At 54.5% G+C, this 24,712-nt stretch overlaps 11 protein-coding genes across 11 annotated transcripts; 5 read left to right on the forward strand and 6 right to left on the reverse strand.

The window, feature by feature from the left end:
* The first annotated feature begins 93 nt into the window (after positions 1-93).
* Positions 94-829, forward strand: BO70DRAFT_366427 (cysteine hydrolase family protein). The gene has a single exon (XM_025544331.1). The coding sequence runs from the start codon at positions 175-177 to the stop codon at positions 745-747; it is 573 nt and encodes a 190-aa protein (XP_025394863.1). The 5' UTR covers positions 94-174; the 3' UTR covers positions 748-829.
* A 215-nt stretch (positions 830-1,044) lies between these two features.
* Positions 1,045-1,743, reverse strand: BO70DRAFT_366428 (YbhB/YbcL family Raf kinase inhibitor-like protein; the record flags this gene model as incomplete). Its single annotated transcript, XM_025544332.1, has 2 exons — positions 1,605-1,743; positions 1,045-1,536 (listed from the first exon to the last, which is right to left on the reverse strand). Coding segments are annotated over exons 1-2 (533 nt in total), but the record flags the coding sequence as incomplete, so codon positions are not given.
* Positions 1,744-2,410: 667 nt separating this feature from the next.
* On the reverse strand, positions 2,411-3,891 carry BO70DRAFT_345663 (FAD-binding oxidoreductase; the record flags this gene model as incomplete). Its single annotated transcript, XM_025541507.1, has 3 exons — positions 2,411-3,234; positions 3,292-3,415; positions 3,463-3,891. The coding sequence occupies 3 exons, from the start codon at positions 3,889-3,891 to the stop codon at positions 2,411-2,413; spliced, it is 1,377 nt and encodes a 458-aa protein (XP_025394865.1).
* A 685-nt stretch (positions 3,892-4,576) lies between these two features.
* BO70DRAFT_390581 (class I SAM-dependent methyltransferase) lies at positions 4,577-6,023 on the forward strand (the record flags this gene model as incomplete). The annotated part of the gene is made up of 4 exons (XM_025546166.1): positions 4,577-4,585; positions 4,956-4,973; positions 5,098-5,190; positions 5,265-6,023. The coding sequence occupies 4 exons, from the start codon at positions 4,577-4,579 to the stop codon at positions 6,003-6,005; spliced, it is 861 nt and encodes a 286-aa protein (XP_025394866.1). The 3' UTR covers positions 6,006-6,023.
* Positions 6,024-6,489: 466 nt separating this feature from the next.
* BO70DRAFT_345669 (cytochrome P450) lies at positions 6,490-8,327 on the reverse strand (the record flags this gene model as incomplete). Its single annotated transcript, XM_025541508.1, has 3 exons — positions 6,490-7,688; positions 7,745-8,129; positions 8,202-8,327. 3 exons carry the CDS (start codon positions 8,325-8,327, stop codon positions 6,721-6,723), a joined length of 1,479 nt encoding a protein of 492 aa, XP_025394867.1. The 3' UTR covers positions 6,490-6,720.
* Positions 8,328-9,853: 1,526 nt separating this feature from the next.
* Positions 9,854-11,495, forward strand: BO70DRAFT_323992 (sterol reductase/lamin B receptor). The gene is made up of 5 exons (XM_025540602.1): positions 9,854-10,370; positions 10,427-10,541; positions 10,590-10,706; positions 10,777-11,099; positions 11,167-11,495. Exons 1-5 carry the CDS (start codon positions 9,935-9,937, stop codon positions 11,400-11,402), a joined length of 1,227 nt encoding a protein of 408 aa, XP_025394868.1. The 5' UTR covers positions 9,854-9,934; the 3' UTR covers positions 11,403-11,495.
* Positions 11,496-12,090: 595 nt separating this feature from the next.
* Positions 12,091-13,459, forward strand: BO70DRAFT_419048 (uncharacterized protein; the record flags this gene model as incomplete). The annotated part of the gene is made up of 2 exons (XM_025547464.1): positions 12,091-12,553; positions 12,659-13,459. The coding sequence occupies exons 1-2, from the start codon at positions 12,449-12,451 to the stop codon at positions 13,457-13,459; spliced, it is 906 nt and encodes a 301-aa protein (XP_025394869.1). The 5' UTR covers positions 12,091-12,448.
* A 4,236-nt stretch (positions 13,460-17,695) lies between these two features.
* BO70DRAFT_433059 (polysaccharide lyase family 1 protein) lies at positions 17,696-19,031 on the forward strand (the record flags this gene model as incomplete). The annotated part of the gene is made up of 3 exons (XM_025548377.1): positions 17,696-18,111; positions 18,193-18,318; positions 18,380-19,031. The coding sequence occupies exons 1-3, from the start codon at positions 17,768-17,770 to the stop codon at positions 19,029-19,031; spliced, it is 1,122 nt and encodes a 373-aa protein (XP_025394870.1). The 5' UTR covers positions 17,696-17,767.
* Positions 19,032-20,127: 1,096 nt separating this feature from the next.
* Positions 20,128-21,663, reverse strand: BO70DRAFT_171778 (short chain dehydrogenase). Its single transcript, XM_025538371.1, has 2 exons — positions 21,300-21,663; positions 20,128-21,242 (listed from the first exon to the last, which is right to left on the reverse strand). The coding sequence occupies exons 1-2, from the start codon at positions 21,376-21,378 to the stop codon at positions 20,347-20,349; spliced, it is 975 nt and encodes a 324-aa protein (XP_025394871.1). The 5' UTR covers positions 21,379-21,663; the 3' UTR covers positions 20,128-20,346.
* Positions 21,664-22,229: 566 nt separating this feature from the next.
* Positions 22,230-24,136, reverse strand: BO70DRAFT_171790 (TPR domain protein). The gene has a single exon (XM_025538372.1). The coding sequence runs from the start codon at positions 23,915-23,917 to the stop codon at positions 22,547-22,549; it is 1,371 nt and encodes a 456-aa protein (XP_025394872.1). The 5' UTR covers positions 23,918-24,136; the 3' UTR covers positions 22,230-22,546.
* On the reverse strand, positions 23,929-24,691 carry BO70DRAFT_366434 (uncharacterized protein; the record flags this gene model as incomplete). Its single annotated transcript, XM_025544333.1, has 1 exon — positions 23,929-24,691. A coding segment is annotated over exon 1 (269 nt), but the record flags the coding sequence as incomplete, so codon positions are not given.
* Between the last annotated feature and the right edge of the window lie 21 nt (positions 24,692-24,712).

The raw sequence follows: 24,712 nt of genomic DNA on the forward strand, positions 1-24,712 counted from the left end.
CCCCGGTCCCGGCTTCCTTCCCGGAACCGGGGCCCCTCCACCAATCCCCGCCATCGCGGGACCGGGATCAATAACTAACTAACATCATCCATCATTCCTCCTCCTTTTCCCCTCCAAACGGTGCTTCTTTCTCTTCCTCTGCATCCCCATTCCATCCAATCCCTTTCTCCCACCATGAAAGTCGAAAAACCCACCCTCATCCTCCTCGACATCCAAAACGGCGTAGTCGAGCGCCTCAACGACACAGACGCCTACCTTGCGCGCTGCGCATCGGTGATCCAGGCCGCACGCGACGCCAACATCTACATCGTCCATGTCGTGACTGGTTTCCGCCCCGGATACCCCGAATGCAACCCCCGCAACAGCTCCGTGGTCAAGGTCAAGGCCTGGGGGTCCTTTCTCATCACAGACCCGTCCAGCCACGTTCACCCGCTCGTTGCTCCCACCGAGGATGAGCCCATCGTCATCAAGCGTCGCGTGTCGGCCTTTTTCACCACGGACTTGGATCTCCTTCTGCGCGCGGCGGGTACGACAGAGGTCGTTGTCACTGGACTGATCTCTAGTGGTGCTGTGCTGTCGACGGTTCGTTCGGCTGCCGATCTCGACTATAAGGTCACGGTGCTGGAGGATATGTGCATGGATCGTGATCAGGAGCTGCATGATGTTTTGATGACCAAGATCTTTCCGCGCCAGGGTCGCGTGATGCAGTCGGGGGAGTGGTTGGAGGAGGTCAAGGAGAAGTTGTGAGGATGAGTCGAGTCGAGTGTGGTTGGCGTGGAGGTTTGAGTGCGGCTTTTGTCCGGCCTCAAACTTTTCTTTACAATGCGTGTTTCATACTGTCTTCTGTATTCCTGATATGATAATAGTTAGACGCTGATGACGCTTACTATATTATTCGAACGAATTACAGGTTGGTAGCATTGCTGAATGTCCCACCAGCGCAAGCATTTTTGTGGATGTTCATTCCCATAACAGGTCTCGAATAAGCACACACGAACACAGATCCCCTCATTAAGCCATAATACAATCATAAATGATCATTAAGCATCATTAAGCATACTTCATCACCGCCAGTGGACGACACCCAACCCTCTCACAAAGTCTCGGCAACATCCACCCCCTAATTACTCACAAAGTAATTCACCGCGATCACCGGACCCAGCCCAGTCTTTTGTCCCCAGGCATCCAGGTCATAGCGCATACGCGCCCAGCTACCCATGTTCTTGCCATTTGGAGGTGCAAAGCGCTTCCCATCGAACCCCACGGGCTCCTCGTACAGGAAAAACACGTAGCGGTGGGGAGCTGCACCCGGGGGTGGCGCAGGGCCGATGTAGTTCGCCACAAACGGCTCGTTGATGGTCAGTTTGAATCCGCCTTCCTCTGTCCGGACGGGCTTCAGGCCGTGCTGGATCCAGTGTAGAATGGGGCTCAGGGCTCTGAATGAGACAAAGGGCGCGTCCAGGTCGAGGCTCACGACTAGGTAGGTGGCTTTGGGGTTGAGTTGGGGGAAGGAGAGTTCGGGGTGGGAGGCGGCGTCTGGGTGTGCGGGTGGGAGTTAGTCTGACTCGAGTCTGGATGGACGGATGGAGAAGTCAAGTGCGTACCGTTCTTTGCTAGATACTGGCCAGGATCGACGCGTTTGTTGTTGAAGGTCAGGCCCAGGGTGCGGAGGGGGTCGTTCTCGAGTAGCGTCATGGCGCGCTCGACGTTCTTGCTGGTGGGCATGGTGATGGGATGAAGGACAGGGTCCTTGGGGGGGGGGTGCAGGGATGAGGCCAGCGAGGAGTGGGGAGGAGAGGATGGAAGTCGAGAGGATATACTTTCGGCGTTAAGCAGTCCCGCCGGAATTTTAGTCCCTCCCCCCCATCTCTCTTTCTTTCCCTTCTTCCTTCCTCCCCTCTCTCTCTCTCTCTCGCTCTCTCTGTCTTCTGGACAGTTTTATTCACGCGATCTGAAGACACATGTTCGGTGCCAGACGCCAATGGCTGAGAGTCCGCGGAAGGTTTCGAGACGGGTAGGTGTATACCTTCCATCTCAAGCACGCAGAGTGACAGAGACAGTGGGGTATGATCTGAGGCGAGGCTGAAATATGACAGTTGACTCCAATGGTAACCCTATCACCACGCGACGAGCCATTCATCGAGGGAAGTGAGGGACAGCAAGCCAACGGGATATATATTGCGTTTTACCAACTTTCATTTCGCGAAGGATGGATACCTCCACATAGGTGAGAAATAAGTCCGATACAAGCTACTATTGGATAAAGCAAGGGGACAATGCTGATTGTTGAAGTGAATTGACAAGGATTCAATCTATCCTCCATCCTACAAAGCCGCCCCAGTCAGGATTTTACGTACAAGAAAGCAACAGTACCAGAAACGTCAAGCCAGAATGGATAGCCCGGGAAAGGTCACAACTTGAACTCGTGTTTATTCTCCAGTCCCTTGGCTCCTGATCGATCGCCCTTGTCGAGATAGCCGCAGATTGTGCCTTGAGGATCCCATTCCCGCCGAATTTCCATCAGTCGCTGTGCATTGGCATCCTCCCAGAACTTTGTCTGCCGGACCTGGAAGTCCGCATCCCCCAGGTAGGAGCCGACCGCATGGTGCTGGACTTTCTTTATAATGTTGGCTACCCACGATTGGCACCGGAGGTCGTCCTTTTCGTCCTCCCAGATAGCATACAACGCAAAATAATGATCCGACCGCATGCTCATCGCCATGTCGGGCAGCGTCCGTCGACTGCTGGGATAAACCGCGTACCAGAGGGTATACGACTTTTTGTGCGGGAGATCTTTACAGGCGTCCTCCAGCACGGCAGGCACGTCGGCATCATTGCAGATATACGCGGATTCGGAGCAGTACCGGTGCCCTTCCGGATTGAGCTTTCCCTCGATAGAATATTGGTTCTCTAGGCTATCTTCTTGGCAGAACCACTCAGTCATTGCTCCATCCGGCCTACTGTCTTGGGCCGGACGCAGTGCCTCCTCGGCCTCTTCGGGCGAATGTTTCATGGCTAGAAATGAAACAAAAAAGCAGAGCTCGTCGATCCCCTCTGGGTAGTAAGATACGGCCAGAATTTGTGTATCCCCATCAAAGCCTGGCGTGATGGACAGAACCCAATCGAACGCCTCACGGTAGAGGCGGATTGGGTAGACATAGCCGGACGAGCGGAAGCCTAGTTTGCGATAGGGAATCAGCTCGAGATGGAACTGCGTCACTACCCCGGGGAACCCTGCAGCACAATTAGTATCGGACCGGAGTCTATCTTCTGGGCCTGAAATTGGCTTACCCGGACCAGATCCCCGCGCCGCCCAATAGAGGTCACGATTCTGGGCTGCATTGCAATGGAGAAGCTCGCCGGTGGCTGTCACGACGTCGACGGCTTTGACTCTCTCGCACCCCCATCCCCAGTTCTATGGGCTGTTAGCTCAAAGAGTCAGTGTGATAAGAGAGTACTAACACGACAATTCCACCCGTTCCCTCCCTGTAACAGGAAGCCACCCAGCCCAACCTCCGGACAGTGGCCTGCGGGAAACATCATACCATGCTCCTTGACTAGGACATCATTCAGCTCTTTTCCCGTTAGGCTGGGCGAAGCCCTTGCAATTCGACTCCCTGGGTCTACCTCTAGATGCTTGTATTCGCCCAGCTCAATCAAGATGGATTGATCTCGCACACTCCATCCGGCCAATGCATGTCCTCCGGAACGCACAGCGACCCGACAGTTCTTCTCTATTGCGAGTTTTACTGCGTCGACAATCTCGCGCTCGCTGGTAGCTTTCACGACTGCCAGAGGGAATCGCTGGGGACGGCGGTGGTTGAACAAACGGCCCACACGCGCCTCCTCATAGACGGCCGGATCCGCCGAGTCACGCCAAGTTATCTTCATCTTGGTGTCATTTGAATTGCCAAAGTGTGTGCTATTGTAAGTCGACTCCGGGGTGAACAGTGTCGTCTATTTATAAATGACACCTCAAAACTGTTAAGTTTCGGTTGCCAGATTTATGGTTTCAGGAGACTTTTCACAATCCGGTATTGTGTTGTTACATGGAAGCTTTCTGCAAATCGAGCCCAATGATAGCCAGAACCACAGCAACCCCCGATCCGATCGTTCGTCACTGACCCGGCTGGCCCTCCAGAGATCCGACTGGTTCTACTCTCCTCTACCCACTTGAACCTGGAGAAATGACCCCAAAAGAGTGGGGTAGGAATGTAACCCGCAGGAGTTCCGAATCGCATTCTGGGAGCAGAGTCTGTCGAGTCGATGGCGTCCTTAAGCTGTGGCAATGGTCTATGTGATTGACAGCTACTGAACCGTGGTTGGGAAGTGACCGCATCGGCACTTGCCCCTAAATACCGGTTTTCTCTCCATTTCTCTCTCCAATGGAGGTAGTATCTTCACTGACGATCTGGATGTTATAGTTTCGGTTGTCTTTCTCTACCAACCCCGGATGTTTATCTGTTGTCATCATTGCATTTGCCATTCTAAGAGAAGAGGATTCGCTACTCGTCTTGGAGGTGGCGCGTTATGGAGAATATACGCATTGGGGGCAGATCGGGCGATCGGCGAGTAGATGGACGAAGTGAGTTATTTGATACAGTGCTCTCTTGCGGGGTGTTTAATTACGCTATCACGTCTCTTGAGTCAAATTTGTTTGTTCCCAATTGGGGTACGGCGCCATCTACTCTCCGATGTGGCTGTGGCTTGCCTCCTGCATGCATACATCGAGAGCCGATTGGGTATCTCGTCTCTGACAGGTCCCAGAGTATACTTAGTGGTACTAAAGTGGTAGCTTAATCTGGCGATGATTCACAGCCCAGAGGCCAATTGTGGCCATCATGGACTGGTTACGCCGCAGTCACCCCGCCGAAGGTCAGCTTATTGCTTAAGGCTGCTCTATTTTCACTGCAATCTCATGTCAGAGTCGCATGTCTCTGGTGCTATTAATTCAGCCTTCTCCCATCTTCATTGTCAGCACTATTTCTTTCTTCTCCGCTACTCGTGCCAATCCCTCTGTCACCCATCACCCTCGCAACCATGTCCACCTCAACCTCAACCACCGACAAATTTGACCCCAAGACCTGGCTTAAACAGGACGTCAAAGACATCCCTGCCCCGGAGCGCGAATTCCTCGAGACCTACTCTCGAATTCCCCCAGAGGAAGTCATCCCCCACGTCATCGCCATCGTAAGTCCCCCCCCCCTCTCTCACCCAAATCCCCCAAACACCCTCCAATCCAACCAACGACTCACCACCCCCAGCGCAACGAAGCCTTCGCCATCTACCCGTGGCCCTGCATCGGCCAGCTTCACTTCCTCTACTTCACTCTCGCCAACTCCCAATTCTACCCTGCGCTCCTCGCCCGCCTGACCTCCACCTCCACCTCCACCTCCCCGCCCCCTTCCCTCCTCGACGTAGGCTGCTGCTTCGGCCAGGACCTCCGCAAACTCATCGTCGACGGCGTATCGCCCTCCCAAATCGCCGGCCTCGACCTCGCCCCCGCCTTCAACACCCTCGGATACAAGCTCTTCCGCGACGACGTCCCCCGAGACGGCCGTCCCGCCCTGCAATTCGATTTCTACCCACGGGATATCCTCGACGATACCGCCGATTGGACGCCAATCGCCAAAAGATTCGATGTCATCCATACGGCTCATTTCTTGCATATCTGGGACTGGGATACCCAGGTGAAGGTTGCTTGTCGGCTTGTGTCGTTTTTGAAGCCCCAGGCGGGGAATAGTATTGTTGGGACTCTTCTTGCGACGGAGGGCGAGGAGGGCGCCGAGGGAAAGGTTTTGGAAAGGTTTGATCGGAAAGGTCAGTATTTCAGACATGATCTGTCTTCGTTCGACAGGTTTTGGGGCGTCGTGGGTGAGAGCGTGGGCATTAAGTTGGGGGTGCAGGCTTCGTTTGCGAAGATTGATTTGCCCGAGGATTTGAAGGGCGCTGCGTGGGCGCATTCGGGTATGGGGAGTATTGAGTTCCAGGTTACCATGGTGTAGATAGGTCTGATATTGAAGAAGCTCTCTATGGGGAACGTGGAGGGTCGCGCTCGACGGACACTCTTTTATTCAGAGTAGCTTACCGTCCAGAAATGGCTGGCCGTATTATGTACATGGTTTCCCGACAATTCCTGAGAATAATGAACATACAAGCAAATCAAATTAACTTCGCGCAGACAGGTGGGTTGAAATCGCTATAGGCAGCATGATTCAATGCAAAATGAACAGTATGTAGGCAAGCAGGTTGCTGGCAAGCTATACGCAGGCTAAGTTTAATAAGTTGTTCTGTGGCACTCTATGGTCATCATGTGACTGCACGGATGCGACGGTGCGAAAGTCCGCGACAGAGGCGGGAAGGTCGATGGGCCATCCGTCTCGAAGTGGACTAGCGCCGGTCAGCTGACCTCATTCTACTTTCGGCTTCTTCTTCTTCTTCTTCTTCTTCTCCCCTTCTCTTCACCTCAGTCTCGGTGTCAAGTACCACTCCCGGGCCACCGATCAGTCGCTGGCTATGCATCTCCGGTGTCTTCCGTCTTACTGGCTTATGGGGACTGATATGGAATCTATACGGAACGGAAGTCTTTCCTCGTCGAACCATTGATGTCGGTCGCAGTCTGGCTTAGCGCTTCTATCTAGATGCCCCCTATCGTTGCCAACCAACCTCAATGATCCCCCGAAGAAGGAAGTGCCCGAAAGAAAACAACGATCTTCTCCTTCAAGCCTTGGCCCTTCTCCTCACCAGGATCATTGCACGTCGCGGGGGGAGCGTTGCCTCGCGATGAATCACAGGCCGGGGACAGGGGTTCTTTGGCGATAGCTCGATCTCGTAATACCGAAGCATGTGGGTCAAGACCATCTTCAGCTGAGCGTCCGCCAGAAAGCGGCCGGGACAGGCGTGTTTCCCGTACCCGAACGGCAGATAGTCCGGTGTGATGGCCGTTAGCTTCTTCCCCGCGCCGTCGGTCGGGGTTCCCTCGGGGATCTCGTGCGCAGCAGCGAACCGAAAGGGGATGAACCGGCCTCCTTCGGTCATCAGCTCATGGTCCGTGTGGAGAGGCCGCGATATGACGCAGGTCAATGCCCCCTTTGGTAGGGCGGTTCCATCGGGAGCCTGGACCCCATCGACCATGATCTTCTTGAAAACATGACGGCTGATAAATGAATTGAGGCGGAGCGACTCCCGTAAGGTGCTATCCATCAATGAGCATTGCGCGGCAGTTGCCCTGCTCCAGGTCGGCCCATCGGCCCCGAAGACTCGCACGGTCTCCTCTTGAAGTCTGGATTTCGTTGCATACTCGGCATCCGATTTGAGGATTTCGAACATGGTAAATGTCGCAGTCAGTGAGATCTGATGACAAGACGCCCAGTAGAAGTAGAGCCCGTATATGGTTATGTCGTGCAGGTTGAAATCTTCCCTTCTTGTGGTGTACGCATGTTTCATCGCCTCATAAAGGAAGTCTTTAGGCGCGTCCTTCTCGGATGAGAAAGACAGGTACTGGAGTCTATCTTCAAAGACTGGTCGCACCAACTTCTTGGCCTGGGCTATGATATACTGCTGCCGGAGGGACGCGACTGGTCCCACCAACGGGTGCAGAATGCGGGGAGTATAATGCAGGATGCCGCTCACATAAAATACCGTCTCCATATACGCCACTGCCAGCCGATTGAATTCGCCATTCTGGCCTGCCCGTCATCATGTTAGCTGGGCATCCCCGATCCATGGCACCCGGGGAACATACACAGAGTTGGGCCCACCATCCATCGCCCTGCGGCACGGATGAAGATCGTCTTCATCGCTCCATACACAGTTACTTCCGTCCATTCGGTTCTCTTCTCTCCAAACTGTTCAGCGACCGCGGAAGGGAGCTCGGAACAGAAGTCCTGGATGAGTGCATCGAGGTTCGCGCGGAGCTTGGCGACAAACAGTCTCGTTGACCACGGTTCCATAATGTACTTGCTGCCCCCGAGGGACCATTTCGACTTCAACAGGTCATTGAAGGCCTCGCGGTGGTGGAACACGCTATCGGGCTGGGCTGCCAGCCAGGGTAGGTAGGTATGAGGCAATGCCAGGTGCTTGCTGAAACTGGACCCGGGGATCCAACACGGCTGACCATGCTTCGTGAACTACTCCTCGCGGTCAGCGCAGATTCCATGGGTTGCTCCATTGTCCTATTGGTCCCCGAGAGAGCCACATACACTGTCGTACGCGTCTTGGAAAAGGTCCTTGGAGTTGCTCCACAGACTCCAGTATCCAGCGAACCGTGATTTTCCTTTGTCGAAATCCCGAACGAAAGGGATGTCTCCGGGGGCCTGTGAGGCCATCCGGCTCAGGACGGCGTACAACAAGATCAAGGGGCCGAGAAAGATACCCAGGATGACGGTCATGTTCATCTTGGGCTGAGCATCGGCCAAGGTCTGGTAGTCCTCTGCCATGTTGAGAGACAGCCAAGCACGCAACCAAACCCGCTGAGTCCCGACGCCGGGCAAAGAAATGAAGGAGCGTTAGTTGTAGAATCCACAGGGATGGGTGGTCATCATAGCCGGAAACCCGTTGTTACGTGGCGCTTTATAGGATCGTGTCCCGGGGCTTTCTTGCTGCTGTCAACATTGCTGCGATACTGCCGGCTCCAGAGACGGCTATTGAAGTGGGTTGTAATGACAGCTAGGTGCGGAGAGAAAGAACTCAACCGACACACTGGATTTTAAGATGATTCTCGTCGCATGCATGGACACAAACAAGGGGCATTGCAAAGTGGCCCTTGCACGCTCCGGGGAGCGGAGGCTGAGGGCAACCATTCCCTCGATTTGTGAGCATGTTTCCAATAGCCTTATGTGAGATTTTGGCTATCACTTCTTCCACAATGTATGCAGAGTCCTCCAGCGGGGAACCAAGCCGATCAATTCGGTGCGGTCGCTGATGTCTATGGTCGACATGCAATATACCTGTATGCGGCGGGTCCCCATGCACCACTCGTCATGCCCCAACGTGCTCACTTTCAAGGTGAATCTTCGAAGGCGGACTTCGTCGTACAGGGTACTATTGTCCTATCCTTATTTTTTGACCACCTGATCCGATATTAGGGGAGTGTAATTTTCAACCATGCATCCCCCACTGTCCTCCTTCAGTCATATGCATTTCCTTTCTCTTTATGATGTGAGGTGTCAAGCCCGAGCCTTGTTTGTTGGAATTACTAGCCGGCAGCCTTCACCGACACCACAGCTACCGATCGCCTTATCGGGATTATTACACAGGCCACTATACTTCCTTCGTGCATGGCAATCTGCAAGTATAGCAGATATTGAATGTAGTCCGCTTATACTTTTCCCATCATAATACCTGTCAGGCCCATGACTGGCGCAACGGAATATTGCACAAACCTTGCTCCCTCAGGTCGAGCGTCTCTGGAATGGGCTCGGAATATCAGTAGAACCATGCAGAGAGTATCTAGCGTTCGAAAAGGTGATCTAGCGAGAAACTTGGTCGATACCGATTCCCACTGTCTGGATGGCACCCATGCAAGCAGATACGACTATGTTCATGGCATGACAACCCCATCCCAAATTCCTGGCACGGATGAAATTTGACAGGTATCCTGCGCTGAACCCTGCTGGCTTCTGTTGAAGCTTATGCGCTGACCGACCAAGCGTTATCAACATTATTTATGTCCGATATCCTTTCCCTGTTCGTTTTTATAACCCTTATCCATACCCAAAGCCTTGTCTCCTATCCCCTGTCCCCTGGTATGTCGAGTCAAGATACCATCCATTTACTCCCTGAACTAACCAATGACGCAGCAGTAGCAATGTCTTCAGCCCTACCCTACAAGCCCGCGGTCCCGGAGAAGCAGTTCTGGGGACGTTCACAGCATACATCGCGACTGGCCAGCCTAGGCAGTTTATCGATAATCCTAGCGTCACCCTTATTTGTAATGCTCTTATTGGCAGCGCTGTCCCAGTATCATGGTTCTTTTGCCCTGGCATTAGGAGGTCTCCGCGCCCATGGAACTCTACCATTTCTTGTCCGAAGCATCCCCCCCTTCAACCTGCAGGTTGGACTGTACTATGGCGGCTGGGTCGCTCTACAGGCCTGTCTTAACCATCTTCTGCCCGGCAAGATAGCAACAGGCCTGCCAACTCCAGGGGGCCAGTCCCTACCGTACAAGGTAAATGGGCTGGCCTGTTGCATCACGAATCTGGCGATTTTCATTACCCTTGCTGCGGCTGGTGTGTTCCGTCCATCATCCATAACGGCTCATGTTGGCGAGTTCCTCTTTGCAGCCAGTAATTATGGCTTCATTCTCTCACTGGCGGTGACCATCAAGTGTTACTGCATGGAACCAGGGGTCAAAGATGTTCGGTTTACAGGTATGCATCATGAGAGGCCATCACGCTATATGAATGGCTTGTTGAGTATCCGACAGGCTCCATCGTCCATGAATTCCTGTCTGGAATCGAGCTGAACCCACGCTTGGGGAAGTACTGGGATGTGAAGCTCTTCCAAATCGGCCGTGTTGGAATGATCAGCTGGCTATTACTGTATGCCTTCATCGAACCCTTACATGACCAGATACTGACAGATACCAGCGACCTTTCCTTCGCCGCTCTCCAGCTCGAGAGATTCGGCAGCATCACCAACCCCATGATTGTCGTCAACGCACTCCACGCGCTGTATATCCTTGACTTCTTCATCTACGAAGACTGGTCCGTACCAAGCCCATGGCCCGCCCACCTACTAACCACCACAAGAATCTGACCCCCCCCCCCCCGCCAGGTACCTAACCACAATCGACATCGCACACGATCATTTCGGCTTCTACCTCGCGTGGGGCTCCGCCGTGCTGGTCCCAGCCCTCTACACCACCCAAGCGCACTACCTGGCCTACCACCCCGTGGAAATCACCTGCACCCATGCCTCCATCCTCACTCTGGCTGGAATAATCAGCTACATTATCTTCCGCACATCTAACAACCAGAAATTCCGCTTCCGCCAAACCAACGGCAAATGCGTCATCTGGGGCGCCGCGCCCAAGACCATCCCTGCTGCGTATCGGACGGTGGATGGCTCTCTCCACCGTTCCATGCTCCTTTGCTCCGGTATGCCCCTCCCCCACGGCTCATATCCCATGAAATCAACCTCCGAGGACAGCTAACAAGATACCAGGCTGGTGGGGCCTCGTCCGTCACCCAAATTATATCGGAGATCTCCTCTTCTCCTTCTGCAGCTGCGCTGCCTGTGGCTTCACCCATCTTCTTCCATGGAGCTACTTGATTTTCATGACGGTGCTGCTCGCGCACAGATCCTGGAGAGATGATCGTCGGTGCTCGGAGAAGTATGGGGCGCAGTGGATGAAATACTGTGAGGTTGTCCGGTGGAGACTCGTCCCGTTTGTTTTTTGATGCGTGGGTAGACGGGTACTGGGGGAGAGCGTATAGACGTCGTCAGAGAATGAAGAAGTGTGTATTTTTAGGTCGTTGCGGGTCGGATACTGGATCCTTGGAGGCAGACTGTTGTGTTTTGTTCTGTTGCGGTGTTGCGTCTAGGGTATTGTTCTGCCACTCATTTTGAATCTGAATGGTGTATCTTCCTTTTCCAGTAGTCGTTGGCAGTCAATTCTTCTTATCTTAGACGCAACAAGGGCGCAGACGAGTATCGGTTAGCGTTTGCACCTCCTTAATTTCATGGCAAATATGCAGTTTTCACAAGATGCTTCTTTCACCCCGAGACTAAAAAGGCGCCTCGACAACCATCTAGCTACCTACTTTGGGATGTTGTCGTTTCTGTTTGATAGTCTCGGACTTAAGGCGGCGATCATTCCCATTCATCAAAGGACACTACATGGCACGCGAAGGGAGTCAACAATCGACACCTGCAACCAGGAGGCATTAGACTTCATCCTTCCATGCTCAAGTGCACGCACACCTAGTTACCGACCGCAGATATGTCAAATTATTGTCTGCCGACAGAACTAAACGTGCAGGGTACGCAACATCCGACGATCCATCGACACAAGTATTGGGCGTGCACGTTAGACTATCAGATTAGCAGATGATGCTCGTGCATCGCGACAGCAACACTCAATCGAATTCTCTAGCCATCCCTGGAAGAAGAATTCCCGGTTGGGACACCGTCCCTATGCCAAGCGCAGACGGATATTTCCCGAAGATATGACACGTCGGATATTGGAATTCGTGCGGCAGAGATTATCGAGTTTTGGCTGTACCTAGGCAAGCGTCCCCGACTTTCTGACGTTGTTCGGACCCAGGCTTTAATTTGTGATGAATAGGGGATATATTGGTGGGCGGTTGGGAGCGTGGATTGAAATATTGCTGTCTCGCCTTTCTCTGTGGATGTGGTGGGGTACGGGATATCATCCGCAGCTTCTGCAAACGAATTCTATAGAGCTTTCAGTTGTTGGACAACATTTTTCTCGAGCTCAGGTGCGATGTATCCGTTGCAGACGATCAGACGGGCAAATCTCTGGATCTCATCTCCGTCGACCTTATTATCTAAAGGCTCCCTCGAAGAATATGGCAGTCTCGGGGGCTGGGTACAGATCTCTAGCGAGGGACAGCCACATTCGAGTCTCAGGGAGCCCAGAGTGACTGGGACTGGCGACAAACGATCAGATCAAGCGACGCGAAAACAAGCGCAGCCTCACTCTTCACGCCCACCGTCATCCTCTGCCCACCTTCCAGCGTACACCGGCATCCACGCATTCATCCAGCGTCATGAGATCCTCCGCAAGCTGGCACACGTTTCAATGGGCCTGGCCATACTACTCATGTATAGCCACGGCATCCGTCCGCAACGTATAACGCCGTGGCTTTTATCGTCTGCGCTATTCATCGCCGGGTTCGATGTCACTCGTCATCACCTGGATAGCGTCAATCAGCCGTGGCTGAATATCTTCGGCATCTTCCTACGCAACACAGAAGTTGCTGGGTATAATCCGGTGATCTGGTTTCTGCTGGGGTCCTACATCGCGCTGCAGTTCTTTCCGGAGGATGTCGCTCTCATGGCTGTCCTTCTTCTGAGTGTCAGTGACACGGCGGCGTCGACGTTTGGCAGGCTGTACGGTCGCTACACTACCACTCTGCGTCCGGGGAAGACTCTGGCTGGGAGTATGGCGGCTGGTACGGCTGGTGTTGTTACGGCGGCCTGCTTCTGGGGGTACTTTGTACCGTATGCCAGGGAATTTCCTGGGACTGGTGATGACGCGTTCATGTTTACTGGACGCCTGTGTATGGATTCTCTACTCAGCCATGGTTATCGAGACCAATCGAGTTGTGGGGACGTGATCGATGGCCCGATGGCCCTTGGTGCTGTCAGCATTGTCACGGGATTTGTTGCTGCGGGGAGTGAGTTGGTTGATGTTTTGGGACTGAATGACAACATCACCATTCCCGTGTTGAGCAGCGTTTGGCTCTGTACATTCTTTAGGATGTTTGGCTGAATAGTGGCACGGACATTGGTGAAGACCGGGAGTGAAGAGTAAGATCTATCCAATGTAGCTTGTTGATGACGCCAAAGTCCCTTCATCAAGATGCAAAGGACAGTGGTCCGGAGTTGATGGAGAAAGGCTTCCCTGGCCTTGTCAATCCGATCCTGGAAGGGCAGGAAGATGTCGATTTTTGGAGAACCATGGTAGAATTCCGATGCTTGACTTGCCACGCCCGCACTCCGGAATAGCCTTTTCGCCATTTCCGAGGACTAGATGTCTTTTCCTGCAACACACTCTTTTTAGTGAACGGGAGTAGATCAGGCCAGATCCTTAGGATATAACATGATTTTTTCCGTGTCCACCTTTTCAACTGTGGTGTCACTGGGGGCAGCCGAAGTAAGTCCTGTACGTAGTCCTGAGCTGATCACTAGTTGCAGGGTGGAAGTCCAGGCATCGTGAACCCCTTGAAGGGAGGCACCCACACCCGTCGGGCCCCGGAATCCAAATCCGGCATGTGCACTATTGAAACCTGACGGGAAGTCAAGTATCCGCCAGCTCAGAGTTTTCTCCTCGCCGTTCCAGGCGCCCCTGGGGCACGGGACGGGGCCCACGAGGCCAACGTTGACGCTTTGACATCATCCTGTCAGTAACCAGTCGTCCGAAATTTTCTTCTTTTTTTTTTTTCCCAGGAGGATTCCGCGGGCTTTGGGCTGACGACGCGTGCTTCGCCCGCCAGGACCACGGCGGGGCAGACGACGAGAGTCCTGAGGCTGAAACAGTGGCGGCTTTGGCTTGGGTCAAGTTCGAAGCTGGAGGGAATTATCCCACAGGAGTCCGTGGAAGTGGAAAGGAAGTCACGCCGGGTGCATATGGCATGATCCATGAGGAGGTGGATAGTGCATTGCAAGAGACTGGAGAGAGAGAGAGAGAGAAGCAGAGACAGAAAGAAGGCAGAAAGAAGGCAGAAAGAAGGCGGAAAGAAGGCGGAAAGAAGGCTTCCCGCCCGCCTCGGAGCTCCACCTTTTCCGCGCCGCCCAGTCCCGTGTGTTCACGTGACTGCTGTTGGTCCGACTCCCCTGCTTCATTCCAGTTCTATATCACCCCTCAAAACCTCGCGTTGCAATCCCAAAGTGTCGCTCGTGAGAGCCCCTCTAGCGGAATCAGGCCTTGATCGGGATCGAGGTACAAGTCAGCATCGACATGACAAGATTCAGCACCATGGAAGCTTTTCACCACGACAGAATCAGCGATCGTCCGGCTTTCAGAGGGCGTTCCACTTCTTGTCACTCTGACCACGGCAGAGACAAGAGACCATGTGGTCGGTCAACCTGGACGGGAGGATCTCCCGGCCAGTTGAACGATCTACATTGAATCTGATGGATCATCACTGCGGGTGGTGGGTGACCAGAGAACGGCAAGTCCCGCTGTCGATGTATGGTACAGTGTATTATTTATTGAATTATGGTAGCGATGAAGTATTTTCTCTGTGGGAGCCATCTGTGAAACTGGGACAGTATTCAGTACTCCAGTTTCATTCTTGTGTGGGGTCTGGTTCCGGGGTAGGAAGGTCCTGTGGTGTGGTGCGGTGAGGTGAGGTGTGGTGAGGTGAATAGTATATATATATCAGGATAGGGAATGACTTCCCGTCAGCCACAACAGTAGAGGGCGAGGACTGCCACCCATTTTGAACTGCAACACAATCCCGGTGTAACTGCAGAGTACATACTAATCACAAATAAATGAAATTGGAGAACGAATACAAAGCCCATTGGTCTTGTGTAGTATGGGCTGCAAGACTCATTTCATTGTGTTTCTCATCCCAGCTCCTAGGTATTTTCAACCTCAGTAACTGAGAACACATGTTGCTGGGTCTCCCCTCACCCACCAGACATGGGTTTTGATTGAATGCCTGTTATAGGGAATTAAATATGTGAAGTGGCACCGGTACTTAAAACAGTATAAGGGACACAGTCCGAGGGTTGCATCATTGCCATGCTGGCTTAGGATCATGGCATAAAATCTCATACCCTGCCAAGGTTGGGCGCGTGTTACAACTCAGTGCCTTATTTCAACCACTGTTGTATTCTCATAGCGAAAGGGATTTATGGCGTCCTCTGAGGGCATGGCCACAAAAGTGTGTATACAGGTGAACCGGGTGTTGCCTTGCCATCGCAGATACACTCATGGCAGAGGGACATTTTCCGTATATGCATCTTAATGTCTGTACACTCATCCTTCATACGGACCATGGGTTTCAACAGAGCCTTCCTACACAGCTGCAACATTTCCGTGTTCGTCCGATAATGGCTTGATGCGGCGGTCATCCCAGGAATCGAATACTCTCCACATGCAATAATGATCGCGTTTGTGACTTCCGTGTGGTGACTGATTGCCCGTCGTCGGTCTCGGAAATGCTGGGCCCCAACAATCGCTTGATCCTCAACATCTGCGTGATTATCCGCAGTTGTCAATCAACCTGCAGTCCGGGGCAAGCCAGGCTACACGGTATCTCTCCAAGGACCAAGGAGACGGCCATCGACACTCCAATTCCCGTGGGCGGGGAATCATGACGTATGCAATCTAATGTCGAGCACGGAGCATCCGAAGAAGAGCATATTGGTTCAGTCACGTTGTCAACCCCTGAGCAAGAACGCTGGTCGACTTGCAACGACGAAAGTCAAGTCATGATTAATCTGTTGCAATCTGGAAGGCTTCCGATGCGAGTCAACCTGGCGGGTTCCGCAACCCATCGTGTCCGGATCCGAGTTCCATGTGGCGGAAATGTCAGCGGTGGATGTCTGGATTCATTAACGCGCATAGTGAACTGGCGGGACTTCAGCCGGACAGGGACAAAGGCTATAACTAGTTAACTAGTTGGCAGGTTATTAAGGAGGTTAATTGGGTGGAATTCCGGGAGATAACGCGAGGACCGCCCATTGGCGACGGAGTCTAGACTGATTCAAACATTCCGGAGCAGGGAGCAGGGAGTAATTGATGGAGTTGAGTTGCCGCTGAGCTAATGGGAATGCTGAACAGCACCGCCAGGAATTGCCTGATTAATATTATTGTTGAAACTCTGAGAGTGTTTTCCAGAAAAGCAACGATCTGCCGCGGTTGGTCTCTTGGCGGGCTTGGCAGGCCGCGCCCCGCCCCCGACAGGCCAACCAGCAGGGCATATCTGGCCGGGCGGAGCCCCGGTGCGTGGAACGCCCCTACCGCGCTAGCCGGGGCAGGCAATCAGAGGCGTCGAGCCGCGTGTTGGCGCATCGGATTAGGGCCGGGGGTGGATCGGGCCCGCCGTACTTTAATTGTTTTTAAGTGTTTAACCATGGCGAGGACCCTCACCATCGCGATCATCAGGTCGATAGCTGCCTTGAGTATAGCATGAACCGTCAGCAGGTTTCCTTCGAGAGGTTCGGACCTTCGGATGGCGAACGCCTCGGCTGTTTGACTCTGCACGGAGATGCAGAACCGATGCAGAACCACACGCCCTCCCCCCCTCTCAAACGTGCGCGGTGTCAGGTTGGCTCCCGCAGCGCGACGAAACAGGAGGCTCCCAGCCGGCGCGCTAGTCGGGTGGGCTGTTCCATGAGCCGCGTCATGCGGCCTGTCGAGCATGGAGGAGATAACTATCTATCTAGCCTCGACCCTCTCCTGAGTCCTGACTCCTGAAGTTCTGGACAGCATGGCGGTAGATACCTACCTGACTGCCAGGCTCGCAGCGACCCGGCGCGTGAGGCCAACAATCAACCCGAAACGCGATCAAATTAAGCACCCGCGGGTCCGCTGCTGCTCTGGGTGACCTCCGTGCCGCTCGGACGTCTCACTGGACGGTGGCGGTGGGGATTGTTTCAGACATTCCCCTCCACGCCGACGATCGCATTCCCAAAGCCACTTTAGCCGCACTGCGATCGGCGGTGGCATCACCAGCGGCGCCAGCATCACCGGGACCCAGATGTTTAATTCTACAGTCTACACGTCGAGTCTCGAGGGCGGGACCGCGGGACAGCCACCGTCACGCACTCACCAGGGCGGATATTATTGTTGTTCGAGATTACACGGGAGTGGGGGAGGAGGGAGAAGACCAAGAGAACCGGTTGGTTTACCCACTGGACCTTTCGGCCTTGGGGGTCTTGGACTGCTATCAGGAGAGGAGAAGCCATGGCGTGGCAGGTATATAACCGTCGTCCTGCCGGCCGGTCTCAGATCCTTTCCTCTCTTGCTTCACACACTCTTGTCTTTGTCATTCTTTCCCACCCTTTCTTTTGTCCCCATCCCTGTCACTCTTTACCCCCCTCCGCATCATAAACGACTTCCAGGATGAAGTACGCTGTTGCTTTCTCGGCTATCGCCGCTCTTGCTGCCCGCGCCGCTGCTGTCGGTGTCTCGGGCACCCCCGAGGGATTCGCCTCCAGCGCCACTGGCGGTGGCAGCGCGACTGCTGTTTACCCTTCCACCACCTCAGAGCTGGTCTCTTACCTCGGTGATGATGAGGAGCGTGTCATCGTCCTGACCAAGACCTTCGACTTCACCGACTCCGAGGGTACCACCACCACCACCGGTTGTGCTCCCTGGGGTACTGCCTCCAACTGCCAGCTGGCCATCGACCAGGACGACTGGTGTGAGAACTACGAGCCCGATGCGCCCACCTCCAGCGTTACCTAGTGAGTCTCTTGCCTCCCCTCGCGTCCCCGGCGGAGCGAACCTTTGATATCTCTCGTGTTGTCTCGTACTGACATCTCCAGCGACAACGCCGGTGTCCTCGGTATCACCGTCAACTCCAACAAGTCCCTCATCGGTGAGGGTACCTCCGGTGTGATCAAGGGCAAGGGTCTCCGCATGGTTTCCGGTGTCTCCAACATCATCATCCAGTACGTGCACGCGGACCGGTCTCATCCCTACTGTCGACCAGCCACTGATTTGCCCCTCCAGGAACATCGCCGTCACCGACATCAACCCCAAGTACGTCTGGGGAGGTGACGCCATCACCCTCGACGACGCCGACTTGGTCTGGATCGACCACGTCACCACCGCCCGTATCGGTCGCCAGCACTACGTGCTCGGAACCGAGGCCGACAACCGTGTCTCCATCACCAACAACTACATCGACGGCGAGTCCGACTACTCGGCCACCTGCGACGGCCACCACTACTGGAACGTCTACCTCGACGGCTCCTCCGACAAGGTGACCTTCAAGGGCAACTACCTGTACAAGACCTCCGGCCGTGCCCCCAAGGTCCAGGACAACACCTACCTCCACATCGTCAACAACTACTGGGACAACAACTCCGGCCACGCCTTCGAGATCGGCTCCGGTGGCTACGTCCTCGCCGAGGGTAACTACTTCTCCGACGTCGACACCGTCCTCGAGACCGACACCTTCGAGGGTGCTCTTTTCTCCTCTGACAGCTCCTCCTCCGCCTGCGAGGACTACATCGGCCGTGCCTGCGTCGCCAACGTCAACGGAGGTGACCTCACCGGTACCTCCACCACCGCCCTCGAGGCCTTCAACGGTGACACTCTCGCCACCGCCGCTGCTGCCAACACCAGCCCTGCCTCCACCGCTGGTCAGGGTAACCTGTAAATGTAGTCTTCGGATTGCATGTCTCACCACTCTGGGCTTGAGCCCTTGGATCCCCCCCCCCCCCCCCCCCCCCGTCTAGAACAGACAAAGCAAATTCTGCTGTTGTACAGTAGAAGTGTGACACCAAAATAGCTTCTATCTTAGTTATTAATAAATAATATCTCTGAGATGGATTTTGTTTCTGACACCCCCACTGTATTCTTTATTGCGCCTAAAATACCGTCTTGTAAACCGTGTCCATGTCTGATCAGCTTGGTGAAAACTTGATTAATGTGAGTGGTAGAACGGCACACGTGGAAATAGTCTCTCGATCAGCCACCCAAAAGATCCATATTACTATCTACTACGCCCTACCTAGAATGTCCACTCGCATCATTGCATATCTGACTGCGGGAGACCTGAGGGGAAAGAAGCACTCCCCACTCAGAAAGAACATCCTGCGAGACAACCCACCACTCGACCGAAGACTGAAGCTTCCCTGCCACAGATATCATCGGATCCAAAATCGAGGATGTTAGAAACGAGCACCCCATAGTAAAAAGGTAGTATGGCATAGATACAAGAGTCCGAAATAATAACCACATAAGCCTCGTTCCTCTTTGTTTCCTTCATTCACGGCGTGTTTTCGGGTTTGGATTGGAATTTTACTTATATGCCATGCCACAGATAATCCATTCCGATATAGATATACGATGGAAAAATAGCCATGAAAATAGGTGAATGGGATAAATGCGTGAGCGGAGCATGTGCTTAATCTATGAACCCGATATTTACGAGCTTGCTCTCTAGGATACATGTATATGACAGACATCGAAAGTAGACGGAAGACCAGGATGAAACAAACCCCTGAGATTGAAGCTTTTCTTTGCTTATGCATCGATAATTAAATGATGCGTCGTTGATGACTAGAGAATTGCTGTGCTAAATGCTTCATGCACGTGGAGGTGACCGTGAAGTCCATAGGGGATCCCCTTCGGTGGGTGGGGTGATTAGACCCTAAGGAAAATTTTGTATACCTCAAGAAGATATTTCGTTGCTAGTGAGAAGGGTGCTTTGAAACTTCAATACGACCCTGGTATAAAACCAAGTTTTTTCACTCTGGGGGTTCCTTGAGACGCGCCGCTATCAAATCTAGTCTGATGATAGAACAGAAGCAAGCGGCATAGCAAGCGACCAGAATCTTCAACTGAGAGAGTAAAAGTGAAAGGAAATGCCCGGCATTCTGTTTGGCTTTAGATGCAGTCTCGCGTTGGTGGCAATAAAATCCGTTCTTCGCAGTAACACACCTACTCTGTACCAAGCTCGGTAGTGCAATCTACGCAGCTGTCGGCCGCCGCCCCCAGATCTCCTTCTCCTGGAGCCACCCCAGGATCTGGTCCGCGCCTTTGGCATTGTTACTTCCAACCGATGCATCACCGGAAATCCCACCGGGACCCGGGTCGTTGAGAGCCTCGACATTTCTAGTCGTGTTCCGAAGGACCTCTAGGATAGTCCCTCCGGGCAGATCACTCTCCTCGACACATCTCAGCATCGCCACGGCGACTTCGTTCGGCGTGGCCCACCCGTCCTTCTCATCCAGAAGCATCATCTTCTCCGGATTATCCGTCCACAAGGGCGTGCGAATCAGACCGGGAGCAACGGCATTGACACGAACACCGACGGTCTGTTCCAGTGGTCCCAGGCATCGCACGAAGCCTGTCGTGGCGGCCTTGGAAGCTCCGTACATCGGACAAACAACATTCGGCATCTGTCCCGCCACGGAAGAGATGTGAATGACACGGCGCGGGTTCTGAGGCGAGACAGGATCTGAATTCGGACTACCCGGGTGCAGCCAATGCGACAACGCCAGCTGGGTTGTGCGGATCGGATGGATCATATTGATATCGAACAAAGCGTAACGGTCTCCGTCTTCGTTGTCCCGGCTGGCTTGGGAACCGGGCGGATGCCAGAAATTCGACCAGTACGGCTCGTAGACCCCGGCTCCGGGACAGACGATGTGGAACTCCTCGAATACAGACAATGCCCGTTCGAACATGCGGTTCAGATCGGTCCACGAGGTGACATCTGTCCGCACAAAGATCGCACGGGGCGGGCCATCGGCGGCGTCGTATTTGGCGATGAGTTGCTCGGCTTCCGGGCGGAGCCCGATGTCGGCAATGACTACATTGCAGTTTCGAGCGAGCAGGAGAGTTGCGAATGCCAGGTTGATTCCTGTGCGGGTCAGAGCGGAATGCTAGCGCATTGAGGGGAAGGGGAAGGGTTACTGACCAGATCCTGCCCCGGTGATGATTGCTGTCTTGCCATTGACCGAGAACGGCAGGATATTTTCTCCTTCGGACTTGGCCATTGTCGCAAGTGGGAATTAAGTGTGCTTTTTGTCGTCGAGGTGGATCTACCTCAGAAACCCTCCGGATCTAAATACCCATCACCCACGGTCGCCGATTACGGCGAAACCGGACAGGAAGTCGATCTGAGCCCGTCGTGGACGCGGGGAACCAGCAAATCAACTAAACATCCGGCGTTCCACGGCTGCATGAGGCCTATTCAGCTCCGACGTCCGGTGTGCCTCTCTCGGATAGGGAAACCCATGGTTCCCGTTGGAGGGACGTGCAGCCTTTCCCGGATCCGAAAAACCTGTTCTTCAGGGGTTGGGATGGGTGTATGATATCACGACCTCGAGGTCACACGGGGTTTGATATCGCGGGATAGGGCATCCGCGACGAAGGAAGGGAGAGGAAGTGAGGGATGTGGGGAGGACAGCGTGACGTGGAGATGCTGCTGCTGCTGCATGGAGGTCTGAGGGCGGCAATAATCGGCACCCCTTGAACCCCTTCAGGGCGGCGATCTAGTCAGCCAGAGAGGCACCCCCAAAACCGACATCAGGCGGGATTTGGATTTCTGGGGATCTAAAGTGTCCAGAGGAGTTAGCAGTGGGAATATGGAAGAAGCTCTGGGAAGGATTGAGGATTGTCCACCAAGTATCGCAGTTAGAGGAGACTGCCCCCTGCAATAAAGGGTCTCGATGGGTGTCCAGCCGGTCTGGACCGATCGATTGGCTTGTGAGAGCAAAGCAGCGAGAGGAACGAGAACGGAGAAAATCCGGGGATGGTTACACTTTCACTTTCACTTTCACTTTCACTTCCAAGCGCCGAGTGGAGCCGCGGGCCGGCTTGGCAAGGGGGCAGTGCCGGCACTCAGCCACAGTCTCGCGCCCTTCATCTATCCTTTCGCTGTCCTCTCCTCTCTCCTTCTCAAGCAGCCAGAGAGAGAGAGAGAGAGAGAGAGAGAGAGAGCTTGAGCACGGTCGCTACTCTCTACCAAAAGATGCACCAGCCAGAATGCTGGGTGGAAGTGGGAATGCTTGTTCATTTCCCCAGTCACTAACCAATCCTATCAAGTAGCAAATGGCCTATCCGAAAACACCGGTCGTCATGTCGCATCAACAAATTGCACAGGAAAACAGAAGAGAAGAGAAGCTAAAGTCACCCAAGGGCCTGCTCGGTCATCATCGTCACTCATGAATGATGCGGCGGTCGCACCCCCGTCGTCTGGTCCGCCGCCAACACTCGGCAGATGCGAACCAGGTCCTCCATCGACGCCTGCGTGTCGGGATGTGTTTTGCCCAGCACCTTCTCGCGACCCCGGACTGTCTCCTCCGCCAGCGTCTCCGCCTCGTCCCATCGCCCTTGCGATTGGTAGATCGCTCCCAGGTTCGCCATCGCCGTCAGGGTATGCGGATGGAGGGGCCCGAGATTCTTCTGCATCAGCCGCAGCACCTGTGCCGTCAACGCCTCCGCGCCGTCGGTGTGCCCTTGTCCCTGATATGTCAAAGCCAGATCTGCCATGGCGGTCAGTGTAAGGGGGCTCTGGTCGCCCAGACGCGACTTCATCGTGGCCACTGCGCGCCCCCCAAGGCGGGCGGCCTCTTCGAATCGATCTTGACCCCGGTACGTGGACGCAAGATTAACCATCGACACCAGGGTCTGGGGGTGTTGTTCGCCCAGCTTCTCCTTGCACGTCTCCACGACCTGCGTCTCGAGATGCTCCGCCTCCTCCAACCGGCCCAGGTCTCGGTACATGGAGGCGAGATTCGCCATGGAGGTGAGAGTGAGGGGGTGCTGGGGCCCGTGGATGTCGATGCGGGCGTCCAACACCTCTGACTCGAGCTTTTCCGCCTCATCCAGTCGGCCCTGCTCGCGATAAGTGGTGGCCAGGTTGGACTTCCAGGTCAGGGTGGAGGGATGGTGGTCCCCCAGCACGCGAGTACTCCGCTCGACCACCCGGGTCTCCAACCGCTCCGCATCGTCATATCGCCCCATGTGACTGTACGTGGTCGCTAGGCTGCCCATGGAGGTCAAGGTGGACTGGTCATCCTCGCCCAGTCTGCGCGTCTTGATCTCTAGCAGCCGCAGCTCCTGCGCCTCGGCTTGCCGCCAATGGCCCTGCCTGCGATATGCCGCCGCCAGATTGGACATGGAGGCCATGGTCTGGGGGTGCTCCTCCCCCAGCGCCTTCTTCCGGGCCTCTGTCACCTGGCGACCCAGGTTAATTGCGTCCGTCCAGCGACCCTGGCCCCAGTATGCCGAAACCAGATTGTTCATGGAGGTCATTGTGCTCGGATTGTTGGGGCCCAGCAGGGCGCGCCGGGCATCGACCACGATAATTCCGACGTCGACGGCGGCATTCCACTCGTTCTGCTGCAAAAAGGTGAGGACCAACGCGCCGAAGAGCACGAGGGCGCCCGCGGGGTTGTGCGCATCATTCTTGCTGGCCTGATCCACCACCGCGTCCAACTTGGCGGCGGACTCGGTGTGCCCCTGGCTGTGATAGCGTTTTGATAAGCTTCTAAACGCAGCCCAAAAGGATTCGGAGGGCGGGACATCCATCTATGAGCGACACAGCCTTCTCGCGGCGGTCGGAGTGTGGCGGGACAGCGGGTGAGAGGGAATCGAGGCCGGGGGCGTATTGGTGTGGTGGGAGAGAGAGACACCTGAGACGACAGGAAGGAAATTAATAATCCGAGTTTGCGGCTGACAGCGATCGGCCAACAGGGAGAGGGGAGGGGGATATGGCAGACTCCTACCGTTGTCGTTGTCGTCGTCGTCGTCGTCGTCGTCGGCGGGGCGGGCTAAAGACAAGAGACGATGGATGATAGACAGTCTGGGGCGCACTAGCTCAAAGACGCCAACACGAAGTGTCTTTGGGAGGGAGAATAATGCGAATGACGGCTGCAGGCTGGTGGGACAGGACGACGACCATTTCGGCAATAGCAAGAGAAAGAAAGCAGGCCGGTTATCAGCCGCCAAGCCGCTAGGCCGGAGGGATGGGGGATGATCCTATCGTCAGTTTGCGTGCCACTCACTCATCTGCCCCCCCTGCGCCGAGAGAACCGGTCGTTCCCCACGGAGCTCCGGCCCTGGGCTGCCCAGTTGCGATACCCATGGAACGGTCTTCTGGTGAAGACCTTGGGACCTGGGATGGAAGACGGGGGATGATCCACTCGTGTTGCAGGGTGAGGAATGAGGAATGAGGAATGAGGAATATTATTATTAGAGGGAGGACTGGAGGAGGGAAGGAGGGAAAGAAAGAGACCAACCGCCCACCGGAAAGCCGGAGGACGCATTTCACCATTTCAGCCCTGCCGGTTAAAAATAGCTGCCTCCCGCCTTACCGTACCGTCA

Source organism: Aspergillus heteromorphus (assembly GCF_003184545.1).
Source record: "Aspergillus heteromorphus CBS 117.55 chromosome Unknown BO70scaffold_43, whole genome shotgun sequence".
Lineage (NCBI taxonomy): Eukaryota > Fungi > Ascomycota > Eurotiomycetes > Eurotiales > Aspergillaceae > Aspergillus > Aspergillus heteromorphus.